Below are 23,824 nucleotides of genomic sequence, written 5' to 3'. Positions count from 1 at the left end.
GGGAAAGAGGGAGTCTGAGACTGTGTGTGTGTGTGTGTGTGAATGAACGTATTGTTTGTGTGTGATGAAATGTGTCTGCATATTGCAGCTCAGGCTTGGAAGCCTTGAGGCCTGCCTGACACAGCTCCGGGGCACAGAGAGGAAGGTGATTATCTCATAGCTGCCAGCTATTCAGCTGAAATAAAGTTTTTTTTTTTTTTTTAAGTAACCCCGGCTAACTCGGCGTTGAGATTGTTAAAAAAAAAGTGGAGCCACGTACATTCACTTATTTTGGGGGTAGAGGGGGAATTGGCCGGCGCACATTTCGTGGTGTCGTAATGCCGACCGCGTGGGAGGAAATACTCTTTGTCGGCTTGTGACATTTGACAATTTAAAGATGTATTTCGAACAGTATTGGCTCCACCCCTTTGAATCGTGCGCTTCGTGCAGGCAAATTGGCCTCGAGAAAACAATCACAGCAATGTACTCAAACGCTTCGACAAAGATCCATAGGCTTTATTATTCTTTTTAAAAGTGTGCTTTCCTTGATCCGACTTCCCAGTTCTTTGAGAAAATACACTTCTACTGAGTAGAATGCCATAAAGTACCACCACCCTACCCTAGAAAACCTCTGGTTTTGATTAGATCGGGCCTAAACACCGCAAACTGAACCCAACGTTGTGTTTCAAAACACGGAGCGTGTTTTGTGTGTGTGTGTGTGTGTGTGTGTCCGTCACACGCCTGCAGAGCCAGAGCTGCACCTTCGTTTTCTGGGATTTGGAGATGAGCTTGGCTGTGTTTGTCTTTGGATTTTTGGGAAAGCCTGTCTGCGAGCGTCTATCTCTGGGAAACGGGGCGCTCTTGGCAGGTGACAGGGCGTGCACGCACACAGACACACACACACACACACACCTGGACTTGTATCCGTGCCCAGATGGAGGCCAGCGTGGCAGCAGCTGGTGTGACGTGTCCCTCAGGACGGCCGGAGTCGAGCAGAGGGGGAGCTGGGCGGCCGATGTCCTGCTCCGGCGTTCGCATAGGGACCTTCGGCCGGGGGAGGCAGCTGCAGTTCACTAGCGTGATGGATGAGCAATGAGGAAAAAAATATATAACATTATAAAGAACCCAAAACAACTGTCTGTCTGTCTGTCTGTCTGTCGATCTGTCTTCATCCCTTCTCCTTCATCTGTCTGTGTGCGCCTCGCGCCTCGTTCACAGTGCCAACACCTCATTAGTGCAATATGCAAATGAGCTGGCACGGGGCCAGGGGGTCAGAGCACAAACTGGAGACAGAATAATAGCACAATGGCGCATCTTTGTGTGTGTGTGTGTGTGCGTGTGTGCATGTCTTCAAATGCCTGCCCAGACCCGTGTGTGTTCACGTGTATCTACTCTGTCTCCCAGTGTGTCCGCGTGATATGTGTCTGAGGAGACGTGGTGCATATGTGTGTGTGTGTGTGTGTGTGTGAGCTGTAATGGAGAAGCCTACTCCATCCACTGTTCTTCTAAATAGCCATGACCTCTAACTGGTTTAGTTTTCGACCAACCTTTTTCTTGTGTGTGTGTGACAGCTAAAAACACATTGTAAATGAACGCGGTGTTCAGATGCCGACACCATATCCTTCCCAGTCCAGCCCCAAAAAAAGCCAACGTATAAGACCGCTGAACTTGATTTATGTCACACCTGGAATGGGAAACCCATACCTGGAGGAGAGGGGAGCAGATGGAAGACGAGGCAAAACTCAATCGGTCTTTGGAGATGGGGAAAGAAAGTGTAGAATATACAACAGAATTGCCCTTTGGTGTCATCCAGAGAGGGGCAGAGCTGGGGGGGGGGGGGGGTGAACATCTGTGACAAATCAAAGGTTGCAGCGGGCAATTTAAGGGGAGCATGATATGAAAGAGGGGCTTCCCGGGCCAGTTGGTCACCTGTCAGTGGCTCGGGCCTCGAATGAGAAATGTCAGATTAGGGGCACCAGGGGAATGCCGAAAATCTCCATTTCTGATAACGGTGGCTCACTTGCCCCGTGGCTGTAAAATATGAACCAATTATATCACCCTATTTGATTTAAAAGTGCATCTCATTGATTGAAACACAATAAAAAAAACACGTGTCAAAGTGCCAGACAAAGCCTCTGTGATAACCTCTGTGTAACAACATTTTGACCAAGACCTTTGACTGCCTCAGAGGTTACACGGCTCACAGTGACCGACTCACTTTACGGATGATATGAATGTTTGAAGGAGTTCTGATTATTAATATTACAGCACAGGCAAATTAAACCCACAACACTAAAAGTTACTGTCAAATTCTGCTCTTTTTTTGTGGCAAGGGTCACACCGAAAAATAGCATGAGTAAATGTTAGCAGTCATCCATAGCGTGTTGTGTTTTATAGCGATGTGAGATTCATCTCCAAGGCAACCAGCTGCAAGAGCTGCATATCGAACTGACTTAAAGCAACAGCGCGACGATACACCAGCTCAATACACGACTTTAACCGCTCGAAGAGGGACGCTAACCTCTCGTTTTAATGCTCAAAATCCTGACAAAAAGTACCACGTTGGCAAAAATAATAAAATGCTTCATTAACTCGAACGAAAGAACATGATTGAAATCCTGTGTGAATCTGCCGTGTCCGTAAACTGGTGCTGTTAGATAGCGATTACAGGCGCTCGCGGGAGAGGAAACACTTTTTTTGACAGCAGGGGAAATGGAGAGACGCCGTATATATCGTGTATACGGAAAGTATTCAGATACATTTACATGTTTCACTCTTTGTTTCATTGCAGCCATTTGCTTAAATAAAAAAAAGTTCTTTTTATTTCTCTTTAATGTACACTCTGCACCCCATCTTGACAGAAAAAAACAGAAATGTAGAAATTTAAAAAAGAAAAACTGAAATATCACATGAGAAAAAAATGAACTTTTTTCATTTTAGCAAATGGCTGCAATGAAACAAAGAGTGAAAATGTAAAGGGGTCTGAATACTTTCCGTACTCACTGTACATGGCTCCGGTAGTGGCAGCGACCTGTCTATCACAGTAAGCCCGCTCTAAAGCGTACTCCGCTTTATATTCTGTCTATCATACTGTAAACGGGCCATCATTTACGATCTCACGCTATGTTGTTGACGTCAGCATTCAACGTATTAGCAGTTTCTGCAATGCCGGAAAAATGTTTTCATGCCACCAAGTTATTTTATCGAATATATATTCATCCAATCCAGGTCTTATCTGCATGTGTGGATGTCCAGAGCCTTTAGGTATAGTACCTAACCTCCTACTGAGAGTATCAAGGAGACACAAGACACTTACATTCATGACTGAGGATGTTACTCACGGCCTTGGACGTTACTTCACCACGGTAGTGCTACTGCAAATATCAGGATTAAAAGAGGCCGTGTACTCATGTCAGGACCCTCCATATGTTTATAATTTATTCACAGTTAGAGTGCCGTGATTACTAAATTTGTTTATATTTTATGTGTTTAAATGTTCCGCTCTTGTCTGAAATAAACGGGTGTCTGAACGAACACGCACGGCTGCGGCAGCAGGCGGCACTTTGAATGTCTAAATGAAATGCCTTGAGGACTCCTCCACAATGCACATGCATGCACACACACACACACACACACACACACACACACACACACACACATATACACACACACAGTTTTGTTTTTGAGAATCCTGTTGATTGGTTTGAACACAAACCAAATTATTGTTCACCCATTTTACAGTCACCATTTCTGTTCCTCTCTCCTCACTGTTGTTTTCCATTTCTGAGTTTCCTTGTTGCCTCTGTTCACCTGTTTATTTTGTCCGTTCGTAAAAAGAAGCCATTATTTCTCCCCCCCAGGCGAGAGACGACGGTGGCCTCGATGGGAAATTACCCCAGCACAGCTTTACTCAGGACACGCCCAGGCTTGTCTTCAAGACAAACAGCGATGTGCTTGTAAGGACCGTAACCCTCTAACACCAGATAGAGTCTAAGCTTGATGGCTACTGCACAAATATGTTTTGATGTTGTTTCTTTGTTCCAAGTGTATAATTTTCATCTCTTCCTGACATATTTTGGGCATTACTGTAATAACAGACATTAATCAAGACTCTGTCAGCCCAGGAAATAAGACGCAACACACACACACACACACACACACACACACACACGCTATGTTTTACATCAAGTTTGCCCACATTTAAGTTTTGAGCGTTTTCATAACTTTTTTTTTCATGTGTTGTGTTATTTGCTTTGCTCATTTTCATGATACCATTCATATTCAGGGCCCCGTGTTGGGCATTTGTAGGAGTCGTCAGACAAGGAAACTAAAGATTTATTCATGTTTGATATTTTATTGAACATTGTATTAAACTTTATATGTTTTAAATAGATCATTCATAATTTAGTGAAAGAAAACAGGCGGTGGTCTCCATCACAACAAAGGACACTGGGATATACAGCAAACCTCTTACAGGCCACATATGCTGCTTTAAGAGGTTTATTACGGTGTTGCTTATAATTTAATAGTCTTTCATTTCTATGGTATTCGATAGTCTAATAATAACATCAGACTCATTGAAGTTGATAGCTGAGATCTTGGATTGTGGCAGCATCACTAACAAGGAGTCCAGAAACACAAGCAGTCCACTGGTGAGGTTTGAAACACACCAACAGATGAGCCACAGATTTAGTTGACAGATTAAAAACAATATCAAACCGTCAAATAACCCACATTACATGTGTTGGTCCTGGAAACCCTAACTCTTGAATGTGGCTTAGATAATCTCGCTAATCTGATGGTTGAATGTCGGACCATTCGCATCTTGCCCCATCGGACGTCGTTCTAGCGTTGCTGCTGTGTTTTCTGAGCTCATCCAAAGCTGCCACAACCCATAGAAACGACGGCCAGAATGAACGTGCCACCAGAGAGCCACAACATGTTCCTTTAAATCTTTGCCCTTTTGGACCCCTTGCCTATCGAAGCTAAATGATGCTGTGATGCTACAGCCAGCAGGTGGTTAGCTTAGTTTAGCAGAGACTGAAATCTGGTACGATACATCTCTCGTCCCTGACAAATGAACCACGGTGAAGCCGAGCTCTGTCTATCACCTTGTTTGTGTAAAAAAAAGCCAAAAGCACACGATCCTCATTAAAAAACACTCTTGTGTGTCACTCTTATGATTTGGTTTGTGCATGAGTGAGATCGATAAGTCGTTTGTTGGTGAGCTTCAGATGCTGGGGAGCAGATTTTATTGACATTTGGACTGACTAGTTTCCCCGTTTATAGTCTTCATGCTAAAATAAGATATGCAGCTGCAGACGTACGTCGTCTTGGTCTTCTCGTGGAACTCTTGTCAAGAAAGGGAAGACACATATTTCCCCCCCAAAAATTCCCAAGTTTTGCTTCGAGGGAAGATGTTGTGCCAGACGTGCCAACAGAGATCTTTAGTCCAGTCCGCTGCAGCGGCGTTCAAACGCGGCCCGCCAGGTCGGTCTCATCATCCTTTGCAGCCGGAGTTATTCAGCTCCCAGTGCGCGAGAGTGTTAGATGAGAGGCTCGCCCGGCCAAGCGAGAGCCTTTGTGTGTCGCGTCTGTAATGGGCGATGGCCGATGGCCGGCGACGATAAGAGCACCTCAGCTCGGCTCCTCTCTGGCTTTTATCTGCAGTTCAAACTTGTCACGCTCCATTCAGGTTTTTTTTAACGAAGACATCAGGTAAATCCAATTAAAAAAACACTGGGAACGCATACCAACCAGTCCCTCCGCGCGCCCCCCTCCCTTTCTTTTTTTGTATGCCAGCTAATTAGAACCATCGGGATGGATATATTTCGATAGACGAGGCCCTGGAAAATGATTTTTTGGCTAATCATAGCAACAAGTCCACATGTTGCAGATGGTCTGTTAAGCGTTGCCAAAGTTGAATCTTCTTGTGTAAATGTACGCGGGAGCTTTGTTCTGTTTTCTCTTCACGGCGGACCAGGTGCTTAACAATAGCAGAGTCCATATTCTAGTTTTTGGACTGGATCCACAATGCAACAGGCCCGGCGTGTCTGTTTGCCATCGTCGGTGGACTCGTCTTCACGGTGAAGACGTCGCTGCAGATTGCATGAGACGGTTCAAGTAAAAACTAAGCGACCGGCTCGCCTCAAGCACCTGCTCCCATTTTTTCCTGGGTTTAATCCTCGTGTTTTTGCACTTGCCGATTACAGCAGCAATCTGAGAAGTGTCAAAAGAATCACATATCGACCTTAAACAGGAGTGGGGGGAGGGGGAGGCATACAAGCCTCTCCCTTTATACTGCTTAAACCTCTTCGCTTCGCTCTACATATGAAACCACTTCAGGCGCCGCGGCCTCTTGTGAAACGTACAACCTCTGCTCAGCCTCTTGACCCCCCCCCCATGCAACCGCCTTCTCGTTAGCGAAATCTTCCGCTTCCTGTTAGATCTCTTCCACATCTGCAACCTCTTCCTCTCCTCCGCCGCGTGGAACTCTCTCGCGCTCCTCTGCGGCCCCGTCGGCCCACAACCTGTTCCGTCGACTCTGCGACCGAAGACCTTTTCAACGCTCTCAACGGCCCTTAACCCCCCCCCCCCCCCCGCCCTTGAGAACAGTCTCACCCGATGTCCCATTGAAGCGGATTAGACGCTAGAGCTGGAGAGAGAAAGCGACGACTGCCGAGGAGGTTGCACTTGTTTAGAAGCGCGTCTAATTGTTGTAACGCAAACGGTTAAGCTGCGCCGCCGCCGCTGCCGGTTCGTTGGCCACGCCGGGAAATAAATGAGCATAATTATATTCATCTGCAAACATCTGTGTGGTGTTCGGGAGAGAGCTAGAGACAGAGAGAGAGATAGAGACAGAGAGCAGGAGAGCAAGCACAACTCCATTAGCGTAATGCGCAGTGAAATTTCACTCAAAGTGCAGAAAGTCGTTAAGTGCTTTCCATCTGTCTTTCTGAGTCGAGGAGAAAAAAAACTAAATGAAAACTGTTCAGCACATTCATTATTTTAAATATCCCGGGCCTACCATTATCAGACTCAAGTTGCGAGAGCACCTTTTTGACTCGTACTCAGTCGCGGCTCATTGCGTTAGCCAGGACTAAATGGGCAGTTGAAACGTGTCGAGTTGGAGGCGCTGACATCCTGAGGGCCGGCGGCGTGCCGCGTGTCCTCCGCTCTCTGATCCCGTTACAAGCGTCGGTGTAGGAAATTCCTCCCGAGCTGCGTTCGTGCAGGTCGGCCGTGTCGTCGTCGTCCCACCCCTCCCCCGTGCGCTGGAGGACTCCAGCACGTCTTTTCTTTTTAAACTTTGACCCTTTTGGTCGTCGTCTGCTTCATTTCAGAGCATCGGTTGTAAAACACACGAGGAACGCGAGGAACCTGGTGTTTGACACGGGTAGCAGCTGCGGCACAGCATGCCGGGTATTCTTTTGGATTCTGCCCCAGCGGCCAGCGTGAGTCCACACGTCTCTCGGATGCTGCCAGACGGGATCCTGCCAAACACACCGTTGTCGCTATGCAGAGTTGCAAAAAAAAAAGGTGTCCGCCTCCGTTTGCATCCCTCAACTTATTAACATTCAGCAGGGGGGGCTTAAGGGTCCGTGTGATGGATGGATGTCGTTGAGGGGTCTGACAACTGATTAATGCCTTAATTATCTCCAGCGAGGACCTGCCACTCCTCCCGGAGCTGACAGAGTGAGCTGTGTGTGGCCTGACGAGTAACGTCGTGTTCGGGGCTCGCCCACTGCTATCTGCTCCACCAGGGTCACATTCATTTTCTTCCCAAAGGAAAATGTGCATTTGTGTGTGTGTGTGTGTGCGTGTGTGTGTGCTGCATAGGTGTAGAACAGGGATGAGGCAGTGCGGCGGGGTGTTTCAGGATCTTTGCCACTGCAGTGAGCAAGAGAGACAACTTTTCACTTGAGCCCCTGAGGAATAGAGTTTGAGGATGGCTGCATTGCATTGTGGTATTTTGATGCCGTTTTTATCACAATACAGCATATTTGCAGAGTATCCTCTTAAAGACAAAATGCATTTGTGTTACTTTGCATTACAACATGTGTAAATGACAACAATCGTCATGTTGTGTCGAGAACACAGCACCTGCGCGCTGACACAGATCTATTTTTTTTTATTCTGCTCTTATATAAAACATCACACGCATCATTAAGGTTTTTAATCAATGAAGCGTTTTCCGTAATAATCGGCAGTGCAGTGGTCACTAATATAGTCCCATCATGTATGTCCAGTCATTTATACACAGGAATAAGACAAATGACAACATAATGGATATCGTCCATTTAGCCAAACTTCAGGGCTTAAATGTCAAAATAAGAAACATCTGCTTCAAGCCACTGCAACCATAACGTAGGTGCCTGTTGCCTGCGTAATTCAGTATTGATCAATCAATCAATCTCCCCTTTAAAGTAACTTAAAGTGAATGTCTGTCTACCAGTCAGCACACACTTCAATACCAAGTACCTAATGCCATTTGGGTCAAATCTTCTTTTTTTTGGCCTCGGGGCGTCAGTCTCCGAGGACTCTGTGGTAAAATGAGCCCGAAAGTGTTTTTTATTGCAGACAGAAGGTGTGCAATGGGCGTTCCTCATCAGGATAGAAAGTTAAAGACAAAGTCATTTCAATACCACTTAGCAGCTGAGCAGAATGTCATCATGTGCACATTTACATCGATTCAGACACGCACACAACCAAACACACACACCTACGTTAAGTAAACCAGTTACATACAGGCGTGTGCATTCCAACTAGATGCAAAGTTAAGTCTTTGCTCTTAACAGATTTTAAAAGTATTTAAAGGCAGCCGTATGTTTTTTTTAATGTCCCTATGTCGCCGGTTCACTTCAGAGGAGATTACGTTGCATTTCATCACAAACAAATTACAAGTCTTTTGTATGCATTGACAGGTGCTGATGCGGCGTGTGTACTGTGTGTGTTTTCTGCCACAGGTGTGCGACTGGTGCAAACATATACGCCACACGAAGGAGTACCTGGACTTTGGTGCTGGTGAGCGGCGGCTGCAGTTCTGCAGTGCCAAATGCCTGAACCAATACAAGATGGACATTTTCTACAAGGAGACCCAGGCTGCACTGCCTGGAGGATTGTGTAACCCAGGTCACGGGCTGGGTGGGGAGGGTACGATGGAGTGCGGTGGAGGGGTCCAGCTGCTCACGCCTGAATCCTGGGGAACGCCGTTAACGGACCTGCGGCGCAAGGCTCCCTCACCGGGGGGGCCTTCCGCCACCTCTGTGTTGGGCCCTTCCTCTGCCACCTCACCCTCAGACACTGCTGCCTACTGCTCCCCGTCCTCGTCCTCCTCAGCCAAAATCCCCACGCCCAGACCCCACGAGAGCCCCACACTTTACCCCCCACCTATGCCCACTTTGCACCCACCTGTCGGGGTTCCTCCCGGTAGCCCTCCCATGGTGATGACGCCCCGGGGACCCATGCCCCTGCCGCTGTTCATGGAGCATCAAATGATGCAGCAGATGCGTCCGTCGTTCCTTCGGCCCTCTGCCCATCCAGGGGGTCCCCACAGCCCCCTGTCAAACCCTCTCATTCCTGGTATTGGTCCACCTCCTCCGAGGACAATGGGCTCAGCCTCAAGCAACATGCACAGGCCCCTGCTGTCTCCACATGTCCACCCTTCGTCCAATCAGAACTCTGGCATGATGCCCCCTTACCCTGGTCTCTCCATGCCAGGCATGCCCCCTTTCCCCCCAGTCAACATGATGCCCAATGGACGCATTCCTATGCCCCAAATGATGAACTTTGGCATGCCATCCTTGGCCCCATTGGTACCCCCACCAACTCTCTTGGTCCCTTACCCTGTCATAGTACCACTCCCAGTCCCGATCCCAATTCCAATCCCAATTCCCTACAACCCCAAAACTTGGGACCATCCGGAGAGCAGGGGCAACTTCCGCGGTGGTCCAGAGTCCTCCGAAACTTCATTCTTTTGGCCCCACTTTCCAGGGTCCTCTGGAGATGATCGAGGGGAGCAGAAAGTAGAGCCGGCGGTTGCAGAGCGCCTCTCTCCTGTGCGCTCAGAGAGAAGCAGGACGGCGCTGGTGGACTTGACTGTGAAGGCAGAGGACAATTCGGGCAGCGCATGTCTAACGAGTGGCGCCGCACCGACAGAGGGCGTTATCGATCTAACGGTGGGCCAGAGGCCATGCCAACAGCAGGTGATTCAGAGGATGCTACCTGGGGTCCAGGTCAAAGTAGAGGCGGAGACGGAGTCGAGATCTCCACCGGCTGCTGTGCTGAGTTGGGAAGGGAAGAGCAGTCGTGACGGGGGTGAAGGGGTCCTCTTTCAGGGCCTCCTCAGTGCCACGGAGCCGGAAGGGCCCACACACCCAAACACACTGGAATCATCAGGCCCTCCCTCCGGTGACAGCAGCCCTTCTTTCCACGATGATGCTCCAGTGAGCCAGCTAACTCCCTGTATCTCTAACCGTACCCCACCAGCCCTGCCCGGCACAGCACGGACCGAGCCCCAAACGCTGCCCCACCTCCAAGCTAGCCCTGCCGCCCCGTGCAATGTCATAGTCAATGGTACGGGATGCCATTCGCTACTCGCTCCCGCCTTCGAGTGTTACCCCGACCCAAGAGGAGACGGCGTTGCTGGAGAAGGAGAGGTCGAGGAGCGGCAGCCAGCCAACGGGGAGCTGGAGCACGAGGCACTGAAAGAGAACAATTGCTCAGTTGGGGACTGTGAGCCGGGGAAGCAAGACGAGATGGTGGAGACGGTGGAGGGGAAGCCAGATCCCGACTTCAACAGGGAGGAGGGTGAGCACCCCTTCGCCCTGCCGTTGCTGTCGACCGGAGGCTGCGTGGTCATCCAGCCTGTGCCAAAGCCCGGCGCTGACAAGACGGCCATCCTGTCCTGCTCCATCAGCGCCCCTTTGTCAGCAGACGGGACCGCCGAGCTGGAGCCGCCGCTGAAGAGGAGGTGTCTGCGAATCCGCAATCAAAATAAATGAGGTGGGTTTACCCCAGAGTGCTCCGACAAACATTCTAATGTAGTCGTGCAGACTCTTCATCTAAATAGGAATTTACACCGATTTACTCATTGATATTTTGTTGTAGTAGTAATCAGTCACTTTTAGATTTTTCTCTTTTGATGTTTCTCACTTCCCAGCATGTATTTCAGGAACTACTTGAATGGACCTTTTTTTATTCTAAAATGTTCTTAACCAATGTTGATTATTATCTGATCATCATACAATTGGGGAAATTGTGGCGAGAGGGTTATTCTATGTTCTGTACAGTCCAGCGTAGAATAAGAAAAAGGCGTATCAATATCACAATGTGATGCTTGGTTCAGACGGACAGTGGTCAAACAAACAGGTTCGTTTCTATCCAAGAAGCATGTCAGAAGAGTCCTAACCCCACTGGGACAGACAGTATTTGAATGTGACATGGAGGGGAACTGACTCTAAAAAACCTTGAAAAAGGTATAGTGAACCAGAAGGGAAGCCATCTTGTTAATAACATTAAAATAACATGTTATGACCTTGTTTTTATTTGCCAGAGAACTTGTTCAGCCCACAAATGTCCCATTGGTATACTCATGTATTTCTCTTCTTTGACAGATAAGTGACCTGTTGTTTTAGTTTGACTGGCAGATTTCTCTCTATGAGATTCAGAAAGGAAACATCTATCATGTCAAAGGATGTATTCAACACATTAATATTAAAATGAATGATCCACTCCTCAGGGTTGCTAATTTAATGGAATTGTATTCAAGAGCGATTGAAGACCGATTCAAGTTGCGGAAACGGAATTGCTCTGAATGAGTAATTAATAGTGACAAAAGATGGAAATCACAGCCTCATGCACCGTTAGTGCTGCAAAACACACACAAGCAGCTGAGGGGAAATATACCTTCAGATACCAAAATATACACAGTGTATGACTTTTGATGTCGGAGAATAAACAAAAAATGGCATACTCTGATCTCGCCTCTTCCCACGCTTTTATTAGGAATGATCCGAAACAATATGTAAAATGAACGCCACCAGAGAAACAGACCCTGAATATATTTCATTCTTTATTTGCCTTAAAAGTGTCCTCGAGCTGATACCGAATGCATCCCCCCAAGAGAATAAACCCAAAATGAAATGTGCCCGCTGTAAATGTGCACTCCTCTCAGTTTGATTCTCAGTGTTGAGAACACGGGAACCGTTCCTGTATGAGGCCCGTTGCTCCGAATTCAACACCCTCTGTTCTCCCACTCACCTTGAACTGAAAGTTGGAGCTGCCTGCTTTGGTTTCCTGCATCGACTTTACAAAGGGGGTTGTGGGGGGCGACTCAGTCTAACTCTCCTCCCACTCTGTTTCACAGATGGAACCTCTGAGGACCACAGTGCCATCAACGAAACTCACTTGTCCACCCCACCTGCCCCTTCCCCGCCACCTCCCAACTACACCGCTGCACATGTGCACACACACACACATAGACACACACACTCACACACACACTCGCTCATCGTCCAGTCTACCAGCACCACAAATCGCCTTCTGACGACTGATGAGAGACCAACCGGACGCGGTGATGTGCGTCACAGCGGAGCGGCTCCGATGGACTGAACTTCTACAGCCTTCGACGTCGTGATCCACTCGACCTTTGACCTGCAGACAGGTACACATCCCTGTCGACGGGAGGACCCCGCCCCGCTGCTTCTCGCCTCTCGTTTAGAGACTCTCAGCCCACACACTGCCCCTCATACCTCATGCGCCCTCCCCCACCCCCTATCGAAGCAAGTGCCCTCCGTATCGCCTCGCCACTACGGAATTACGAATTAGCGAAGGAGCCCCCGATGGAGAGATTTCCATCCCTCGACTCAGCGCTCTTGTTTCGATCCAACCTGGCGAGTGCACAAAAAAAATCTCTGCGCCAGTAAGCTACTTTTTATCCTCGCACAACTTATCACGAAGGCATAGAGCGAATTCCACGAAGTTTAGATTGTAAAGCTCCAGACCTGGCAATAAGATACAAGAATTCAGCTCTATCAAACCAGCAAAGAAATAAAATATAAAATGTTCCTGCCAACCTGACACGAAGCGTTCTGGATGGGCGGTAGCTTAAAAAGAAGCACGACAAGCATGAATACATTGCAATATGAATGAAGGGCCAGTTTTAAGGAGATGTTTAAATCAGAGGCTGGACATCCGTCCTTGGACATGAAATCACTAGTCGTGTTGACAATTATTCCCACTGAACTGGAGGATCCGATATTAAACTTCACCAGCAAGCGAGTAATGGTGTGTGGGTGGAATCATACAATCTTTGCCACTTTTACTCTCTTTCTTTTCTCCTTCTTCCCCCTAGAACCTATTGGTTTGCTCTTAAACTTCACTCAATTGAAATGTGGAGACAGGAGCTGTCACGATAATCATTCCTGCTATTGACATTTTTTTTACACCCTCTGGAGCCTCACCGGTGACGGCAATAGCCCGTTGCTGTTTGAGGACATTTCAAAGCGCCTCCCAAAAACAACCGGGCCGGCGATGTAGAAGCTCTACCGACCTTCGGGCCGGCGCTTCATCTTTTTCTATTATACATTACCGGTGATGTCTCCTGGAATGGGCTAGTAAGGAAGGGAAGCTCTTCTTTCTTTTTTTATTCTCATGAATAATTATGTTGGGACCTCGAGGAACACTGTTCAAGAAATTCTGTTTTCTCCAAGAAGCACACTGAAGATAAAATAAATTTTTGGGGAAATAATTTGGATCGGTTTTTTTGCCTTTTGCTTCTGCCCCAGATGCTGAATTTTGTTCATTTAATTTTTTGGGGCCATTTATTTGTGTTTTTTTTACAGCCAAATTCAGAGCCAAGCGTTGTCCCCGATTCAGTAGCACGCCTTTTGGGCAACCCTCGGGTTTGATGTGATCCGGTTACACCGCGGACTCGAAGCCTGCGAGCGGCGCCGGTCAAACAAAGCCAGTATTTTGTTAGCACTCCTGTGGAGAAGGGTGCGTTGTACCAGACAAGGTGTCATCACCAAAGGCCTCTGATGCACGGAAACAAGACGCGTCACCTAGTTTTTGCGGAAATTATATTTCAAATTGAGGATTGGACCAGATAATTTATAGTTGCCAAAATGCCAAGCACTTAAAAATAAAGGGAAGATACAAAAGTGGGTGTTGAAATGACCCCGTTGTCTCTCTTTATGGTTTACTCTCTCCCTGAAGGTCTGCACTGTGTCCACGCTGCAAGGCCCAAATATGAATCTGGATTTTTAAAAACAAGACACAAAGGATTTGAGTGATGCTCGGTCGCGAGCTACATTACGCGTGTCCATTTGCAGTCCCGACCCGTCTCACTTTGATTTATTATACCGTCACGCTGCGACACCGTGCGGTTCATTCTGTGTCCAAACCAGGACTGACGCACATATTCACATATCACAAGCATACCAGCGTGCTCATACTACACACACACACACAATGAATATAGTAAATGTAACCCGGTGCACGTGGTTGAGTGAGGCAGATGCAAGCACAAAGCCCAGTTGAGATTAGAGTGTTGACTCACAAGTAAGCAGTGTGTAACTCTATCTGTCGCCTGTTAGTCAGGCATTTAGGCTCAGCTTGCCAAGGCCCAGCTTTGGTGCCACTTAAAGCACCCCCCCCCCTCCCCCCGCCCCGTCCTCACACACACACACACACACACACAATGCTTAATTTTTCCGCAATCAATGGCAGTGGAAAAATTCTCCTTTTTAAAGTGGCTGAAGCGCCTTTTGTCCACAAGTGGCGATTTTCCTTTTTCAAGACATCCATGAGCTCAGCATCTTTTAATTATTGAGCAGAAGCCCCCTGACTACTCCACTATACTTCTCACAGGGATGATGTCGCAAAGAAACTGGACACCGGAGTTGTTCTGACATGGGATTCATACAAGGCCACCGCCGGGATCTTTAGAGGTCAAACACCCCCCCACACCATTTGGACCTGAAGCCCAAAATCTCGAATGCGTTTATATTTATTCATATATTCAGACATCTGTTCAGTTATACTTTTCTGTAAATGCTATATCCTATCACACTTTTAAAACACCCACTGTGTGTAGGTTGTGAGAGTGTAAAGCCCCCTCCTCCTGTCACAGGATGCAACAATATACAGAGGACATGACCTCCTTAATGGACGCCATTGACACGGCCCTCTCCTTTGTCTGAGGTCGGCCATGTTCGTGTGCAGGTACAAAGACCATCGCGTCGGCTGAGGACCACGCCGTCCCCGTTAGCCCCTTTGTCTGCTGCTGCCGGCTAACGAACGCCGTAGCACTGCTCTGCTAGCAATGTTAAAAGCATGATGCCTGACCTTGAGAAAGGAAAAGAAAGGTCACAATGTTAGAAGTCGTGCAGACGGATCTGTTCTTGTCTTTCTTTAGTCCGGCGAGCAGCAGGGACAAGAAAGATGGCTCAGTGGGCACAGTGCCATGACAATGTATGGAGCACAATGGAGTGAATCAGAGGACGAGCCCTCTTCCCATTTGGACTCTCTGTGAGCTGTCCTCTAGCGCCACCCTCAGGACGAGAGTGTCCACTGGAGCTCGTGGCCTGGGTAACTGACGGAATAGTTCAACATTTTGGGAAGTGCACTTAACTTGAGGGTCAAAGGAAAAGATTGTTCCCACTCTGCCAGCTGTCGGTTAGCTTAGCTTAGCATAGCAACTGGAAAGAACTGGGGCTAGCTAATTTACGATCTTTATCTTGTCTGTTTCCGGTCTTTATGCTAAGCTAAACTGATAGTGACTTCCCCAAAATGCTGATACTTCCTTTATTTTACATTAATGTATTATTAATATTATATGTAATAGTTTAGGTGGCGTTCTCTTGACTCTTAGTCTTACACCACCGCGAGGCTAAACTTACAAATGTAGTCCAGTGAAGTGGGCTTGCCTAAATCTGCTGTGACGTCACTCCCTCCTGCTTGACACGCACACGCACACACACACACGCACACGCCAGACGAAACAACGTGCACGTGACGTCCGGCCCCGTGATACCCGCACCGGGTCGCGTCGCCGTACCGTCCCCCCACGTGCCTCTCACGTGGAGATCCCGAACCTGGACCGAATCTTCTTCTTTTCTTTTTTTTTTAGCGAATGGCACGCGCACTCTTGCCGAAATCTCCCAGCATTCCTCTTTCTGGCAATGGACTGAATTATGCAATGAAAACTAAACTCCAACCCCAAATCTAGACGAGTGGGTCCGAAGAAAAAAAACTAAATAAAAGCACGAGTCCATCCGGTCCAGAACCAACAGAGAAGTTGCCTTAACTCTTGCTTGTATAATCCCCACAGTTAAGACAATGAAGGAGACCCCCCCCTCCCCCCCTCCTTTGTATAAAATGAAAATATACCAGAAACAACGACTTTGTTATCTCGCTATAGTGTCAATGTATAGATGATGAGCTCTTCTTTTCTTCCTGTAACTTGTATGGACGTCACAGTTCTGCTCAGAAGGGATCTGTGTCACGTGTTAACTTGTGGTGGACTGTCAAATCTCTTCTTTTTTGTGTGTGTACATTTTACAGTATTATTTATTGTCGACAAGTTTGTTTTTTTGCATTTGCAAATAAGAAAACAACCAAAATAACAAAAAAATTAATAAAACAAAAGCGAAGGTGGTTTGACGGGATTCCGATGTGAATGCCTAAAACAGTGACAAGTTTTTTTTAAATTATCATTATTAAAAATGGAGAAAAGCAGCGACAAGAGGTGATCTCCTGTCTTTTTATTATGACGTTGTACATGTACATGACATGTGGCCAAATTTACTTTGGAATATATTTTTTCTTCTTCTTTTTTTTGTGTTGTAACAGTATTTGTTTTATCCAGTGAATTGCTCATGAAGACAAATAAATAAGAGGCACACACACAATCCTGTTTCTAATGAGTCATATCTGCTCATTCTTTGTGTCCACACACAAAAGCAAGATATGAACCAATCCTGACCCAAATAAACAAGGGTGCCTTAGGGTGCGAACAGCCATGAAACGTTATTAATAATGAATGCACGAGTGATTACACATTTTATAATTTTTAATCATTCATAACTTTAGCTTTAGCGATACTATTTAAATATTGATGGGTACAATGGAGTGGATTGAACATTATACAAAAAATGCACTAAATAATGAGCTCAAATAGCCATTAAGTACATTTGTGTACTTTTTTAAATTAATTAAAAAACAAATCAGAAACAAAGTGACTCAGCTCTGCTAATGAGAAAAAGGGATGTTGTGGTCTCTATCGCCATCTGGTGGCTGCCGTAAGTCATTGACCCACTCCTCTGCGGAGAGATAATGTGGGTTTGGCTGCTTCTTTTTCAGAGTCCTGGTAATAATAATAATAATAATAAATAAAAAAATAATGAATACTTTCTTAATCCCACAGTGGGGAAATTATTCTCTGCATTTAACCTATACTTAGTAATTAAGGAGCAGTTGTCCAGGCAGACTCTCAGAGTTTAAATGTAATAATACAAATATACTCAGCGTGTGTATATTAGACAAGTACTAACAATCATTATTTATTTATTTAGTATAACATGTATGTTTGGCCAAGCTCCACACAACCCATACAGCCATTGAAAACAGAGCAGATGTGCCAGTGCTCGATGAGAAAATCAACTAACTCAAGAAGGGAGAGAACTAATGGCTGTCCTAGATGTGTGGAGCTTGGCCTGTCAAATTGTAACCATTGCTTCTACTGTGGTGAAGAAGGTCACAGAGCCATAGGTTGTCTCAAAAAGCCAAAGCACCAGGGAAACTGGAGCCGGTCGCTGTAGGGGGGCACCCAGTGATCGGTTCTCAAACGTCCCAGCCAAACGATGTTAGTAAAAACCAGACTCGCACGAGAAGCATCACCAACACAAATAACGCACCATCTACTCCTCCTGTAGTACCTTGTACAAAAGGGAGAAATTGACAGAGGGGGATCTCCACCGAGTTACCACCAGAACCATTGAACACCAAAAATGAACAAATTGCTAGATTAATTGGTAGAAAAGCTATAATCCAATGTTACCTCGATGGGCTCGCTGTGCATGGTTTACTCGATACAGGGGCTCAAGTCAGTATGATCGACCAAACCTGCAAAGACAGACACCGACCTCATCTTGAGACCCGTCCAATTGCTGAACTGATGAAAGATGACGATGAGCTGGAAGTGTATGCGGTGAACGGATGCCTCATCCCATTTGATGGTTGGTTGCAGTAACAGTGAATTTGCCTGGGAATGAAAACCCCAACCTGCTGATCAGTGTCTCCTTTTTAGTGAGTAGTCTAAAAAGGGGAGAAATATAAATTCTTCCAGCGTGAGTTCCGTTACGTGGGAAGACTGGTATCCGCGGAAGGAGTGAAAATTGACCCAAAAGACCTGGAAGCGGTACTGTCGCTCAAAACCAAGACACCACAGACAGTTGGTGATATCAGAAGGATCCTTGGTTTCCTAAGCTACTACTGATCCTACATCCAGGACTTCTCACGGATTGCAAAGCCTCTTTGGAGTTGCTACAGCTGAAGCATGTCAGGGAATACAACACACAGAGGGAAATCCAAAGCACCCCAAATGTCCTCCTAGGCTCCAGTGGAATGGTCAAAAGAGCACCAAGCGACACTAGAGCGACTCGTGGACATGCTCACATGCCCACCTGCGTTGGCATACCCAGACTTCAACTTACCTGTCATACTGCATACTGATGCATCAGAGCAGGGCCTGGGAGCAATCCTTTACCAGCAGCAGGAAGGGAAGTTGAGGGCCCTTGGTTATGGAGAGAGAACTTTGACAGCTGCGGAGAAAAACTACAATCTACACAGTGGGAAATTGGAATTTCTTGCCTTGAAATGGGCAGTGTGCAAGAAGTTCAGGGATTACCTGTATTATGCCCCGCATTTCACGATCTACACAGAAAACAACCTCCTCACCTACATCATGGGCACAGCAAAGCTAAATGCTGTTGGACATCGTTGGGTAGGAGAACTCAGTGATTTTCGATTTGATGTGAAGTACCGGCCTGGGAAGGTTAACATAGATGCAGATACATTGTCTCGTATCCAGGGTCGTGAGTTTGAGAACGAGTTGTTTCGGACCCTGCAGAAGCTGTCAGGGGTTGGTCATTCGAGAATGTCACCATACCATCCACAAGGCAACCCAGCCGAGAGGTTTAACCGCACCCTAATGTTGAGAACGCTGGCAGACAAGGAGAAAGAGCGTTGGAAGGACCATCTTCCGAAAATTGTACACGCGTACAATTGTACTCGACATGAGTCCACGGGCTACTCGCCCTACTATTTGCTTCATGGGCATCATCCACGCCTGCCCATCGATCTTTTATTTGGCCGGATGGGAGGGAAAGACTTAGTCACATCCAAAGGATATGAACAAAAGTGGACAAAGAGAATGTCTGATGCCTATCAGATTGCAAATGAGAACAGCAAGAAGTCAAGTGCTAGAGGCAAGTCCTATTACGACAGCAAGATGAAAGGAGCAGTCCTGCAGCCCGGAGACAGAGTCCTGGTAAGCGAGGAGGACCCGGGAAGCTAAGATCCTCCTGGGAGAAGGCCATATACAAAGTCAAGGAACAGATATCCGAAAATCCTGTATATGTTGTCTATCCAGAGGCTGGAGATAAGCTGAGAAGAAGAACTCTACGTGGCAACCTGTTATTACCTGTGAGTGACCTACCTGTTGAAACACCTCTTTATGCAGAGAAGTCCGCACCTGAGAAACAACCAAGGAAAAGGAATGCCAGAGAAAGTGATTTGATGGAACAGACGGATAAGAGTGACAACTCAGATGATTCGGAGGATGAACAGAACACTGGAGGCTATTGGCTACGGATACCTACGAGCAGAACAGAACAAAGTGGTTTGGTCCAAGTGCCTGAAAGACCTGGTTCAATCTAGAGAGGATCAGCTCAAGGGTCTTCAAGAGATGACAACTGTGGAGAGAAGGAATACTTACCTGATCCAGTTACAGTGACTGCAAGGGAAGAACAAAGACCACCAGAGGATGATTTCTTACCTGACCCAACAGAAACAGAGAATGGACGTGAAGAGACACAAGTGACCCCACCTCCAGAGAAAATACACACAGAGGTTAGACGATCTGCAAGGGAAAGAAAGCCGAGGCACATGTTGACTTGTGACACACTTGGCCAGCCTTCTGTAAAACCGAACTCTGCAGTTAACAACTTACTTACCATTTTGGGCTACACCTTACCATTTCCAACTGACATACCAACTTGCACCGCACATGCCACCAACATACATGCCATACATTACACCTGTTTATTGATTTTAAAGGGGACTTTTTCTGATGTTGAAATAAAATTGTAAGTTATCTGTATTTTGATGAGTTAGTTCTGAGACTTTTGAATTTTGGAAATGTCAGGAGCCATTTTGTTATTTTGTCGGGGAACGTGTGACGCCCCCCAATGTGTTTGCACATGTGTGTAATGTGTTTTGTGTCAATTGACAAATAATGTGTTTCATAGTGAACATTATATTGTTTAGGAAGTGAGATGCTTTCATATTGTATGGACTGTACATATCACCCTGTAGCCAGCAGGGGGCAGGGTGATGCTCTATTTTGAATGACAAGTAAATAAGTTTGTTTGGATGAAGTTGGCAGCTACAGTATATAGCTAGGAGATGGATGTCTGTAAATGTATGCATATACGGTTGTGTGTAAATGACTAGTTTTGGTTAGCCGCTGTGCTGCGCTAGCTAAACTGGCGCCACATCATCACGTCCGTCAAGACTATCGTTGGCTCAATAAACATGTAATGTGTAATGTTGTTATATTTAGGAATATTGTTGAAATGTGATTAACAATATGTTTTGCACTGAAAATAAATGGGGAATTCTGCGGAGTGATGCGCGATGACCAGATGTAAATGTGCGTGGTGTCATTTGTGTGTCCTGTTTACAAAACGATATCATCTGGCTACGAGGTACCAATCCTGGCACCTGTAACATCAGTGAACAGAAATTGGGAATTGAGTATGTCAAATTCATTTAACCTTCCTCTCTTATGTGTCTTCATCTACCATCTCTTATGTTAACCGGTCGTGTGTAATCAAATCAACAAATTTGATCTATCATCTTCAACAACTTCATCTTCGTTATCCATTCTCTCTTTGGTTTAAATATTTTGGTGGCTTATATCCATGAAAAATTTTGTCAGTATTTTTGTGGGCTTCCTTTAAATTTCTTTGTCAGTATATCAGAAAAATTTAAAAAAATAAAAATTAGAATCATTTAATATTTAAATAAATAGGGTGTTAGACTGTTACCTGACTAATAAACTTTTAACACAACATTTTTATTTTAATATTTTGTATTTTTTATTTTTATTATTATTTATTTCCATATCGTTTCATATATATACTATTACTTCAAGAAAAAAATATATTTTATTTTTTCAAAAAAAAAAAAAAAGTTTTTTCAAAAAAAAAAGCAGAACACAAAATAAAAATAAAAAGCAGAACAAGTCAAAAACAAAATATAGATTCAAACAACAAAAAACAAATCAAATCAAAAAATCAAACCAAAAAAATCAAACAAAAGTTCCAAAACAAACAAAAAACTAAGAACAGTACATGTGTTTAGTGTGTGTGTGTGCAAAAGTGACACTTTTATTGTGTTCTTTGCATTTATATTTTTATTGGCAGAGATATTGTGCAGTTCCAGCACTTGGCTTCTTCCTTGTTCCTCACCTCTTTCTTCTGGCCTGAGTCATAGCTGTGTGATAGCTATCATAATTGTCTATTGTGACCTGCAGTGCAGTCCAGTAGTAGTCACCACACGTTTTCCTTGGTTTTTCTTTTAATGCCCTCCGCAGCTTTGCCTGTTGCCTGTCTGTAGATGTGATTCTGGAGAATGAGAATGAAATTCAAAAGCTATCCCTAAACCCCAGGAGCTTGGAGCCAGCTGCCACTGCTGTGTTTGATGATTTATATTTTTTTCAGTTGGGGCTCTAATTTTATTTTATCTTATTTTTATTTTTTGAATTGACCGACCCTAAACTACAAAAGTCATAATTTTCAACAGAGCATTTTAATTTTTAGTGAAAAAAAAAAATGTTTTTTTTTATTTTAAATAGAGGTTCCTGACAAAGTCAAAAAGCCTTGATGAAAATAAACAAATGTATGTGGTTCTTTTTTGCATTTAAAACCTAAAATGGGTCGGTGCCGACCCTAACACAAGAGGAAGGTTAATAATGTTCAGAGTCAAACTGGTACATTTACTCTGAACATTATTTGTGTGGAAAATAATGAAGATCATATTGTTATTCTCCTATAGAAAATACTAAAATAAAAGAAGATAAATCTGGATTAGAGCTGTTCACTTCTTCTTCTTCTTCTTCTTCTTCTTCTTCTTCTTCTTCTTCTTCTTCTTCTTCTTCTTCTTCTTCTTCTTCTTCTTCTCCTCTGTAGGTGGCGCTCGTGTGATGGCGCATCCCATTGGGTGAAAGTTCCTCCTACGTACAAAAACTGTTCCAAATAAAGAAGAAGATGTCAAATGCATCACTTCCGGTTTGGTGATTTGGGAGTTACCCCCCCCCCCCCTTACAGTTGTCTAATTCAGTCTAATTCAATGAAAAAAGCAACAATATATATTATATATATATATTACATATATATATTATATAACATAAGTCAAGGAAGAATGTGTGTGCCATACAATTCAATTAAATAGATCTCACACACTCTGTAACCGAGATCATGCATTAGATGCTCCCTTAATTAATTCGAGTGAAATCAACTATTTGTTATGACGTCAGAGATGACCCTTAATAGGAGCATTTCAAAATCAACCATGGGTCAGCAGGTCACCTGAAACTTCAACAACAAAATTCGCAAAACTTCAAAGGGTCAACTTTCACACTTCATTTTGAAAAATTTAGTTCATGGAATCTTGAAGGTTTGAATAAGTGTGTGTATGTGTGTGTGTGTGTATGTGTTATCAATTTCTATTGAAGACGCTGTGAGTGCGCGCGCATGTCTGTTGACCAGCCAGCTTGTAGCTTTGAAAACAACTTTTAAAAGCACGAACGAGCCCTCTGCGGAGGCAGAGGTGCGCGAGGACAGCGGGACAGGTGGCTTCTGGGTAGCGGAGTCCTCCGGCGCGTCGATGTCAGGGGGAGGAGAGACACTTCAGACTCCGCCAGTGTGTGTTGGCGTGTGGATGTGAGCGCACGGCGAAGAATCCCAACCGCCGGAGAGGACTTTTCTCTGGGAGCTAAACTACTTGTGCGCGCGTGCGTGTGGATAACGTCAACTACGGGCACGAGCCGTGGGGAGGAGGACACATGCGAAAATGCGAGAAGATGTCCAGGAAGAGAGGGTCTGCTTATTAGAGATTCAGCGCGGGAGAGCAGACATTACTCTCGGCCGTGCGGGCGGCTTGTGGCAGCACTGAGGAGGAGGAGGAAACGGCTCTGGGCTCCGGGCTCCTGCGAATGGGGGCAAACGAAGCGGAATTCACTCCGAAAGAGCGAGTCCCGTAAGCGTTTCCAAGCGGCACCAACAAAAAGAAGAAGAAGAAGGGGGGAACCCTAAAGGGAAGGGGAGGAGAGGGGGCCGGAGAAAACGCCCTGCTGTCTGTATCTGGTTCCTCCACATTCAAACTTTATCGGCGAGTTGGGGGGAAAAGACCCCAAATGCATCGTTCACTCAACGAGAGGTGATTAATTCAAAGTGTGACGCCGTTAGCCGACACACACGGCTAGCTTACCCGGAGGAGGTGGAGGTGGAGGTGGGGGGACCCGCTCTCCACTGATACTTTTTTGGGGGTGGGGGGGCGG

General features: G+C 45.7%; 1 protein-coding gene across 1 annotated transcript in view; it reads left to right on the top strand.

Moving 5' to 3' along the window:
- Positions 1-16,892, top strand: part of sobpa (sine oculis binding protein homolog (Drosophila) a) — a 36,393-nt gene extending 19,501 nt beyond the window's left edge. Inside the window, exons 6-8 of the mRNA XM_056426510.1 lie at positions 3,840-3,935; positions 8,946-10,983; positions 12,347-16,892. Coding sequence (XP_056282485.1) covers positions 3,840-3,935; positions 8,946-10,982 — 2,133 coding nt within the window. The 3' untranslated portion in view covers position 10,983; positions 12,347-16,892. The remainder of the gene's footprint in view (positions 1-3,839; positions 3,936-8,945; positions 10,984-12,346) is intronic.
- Positions 16,893-23,824: the final 6,932 nt, after the last annotated feature.

Source organism: Pseudoliparis swirei, chromosome 11 (genome assembly GCF_029220125.1).
Source record: "Pseudoliparis swirei isolate HS2019 ecotype Mariana Trench chromosome 11, NWPU_hadal_v1, whole genome shotgun sequence".
NCBI classification, from domain to species: Eukaryota; Metazoa; Chordata; class Actinopteri; order Perciformes; family Liparidae; genus Pseudoliparis; species Pseudoliparis swirei.
The sequence above is the reverse complement of the archived record's forward strand: the minus strand, read 5'-3'. Positions and strand labels throughout refer to the sequence as shown.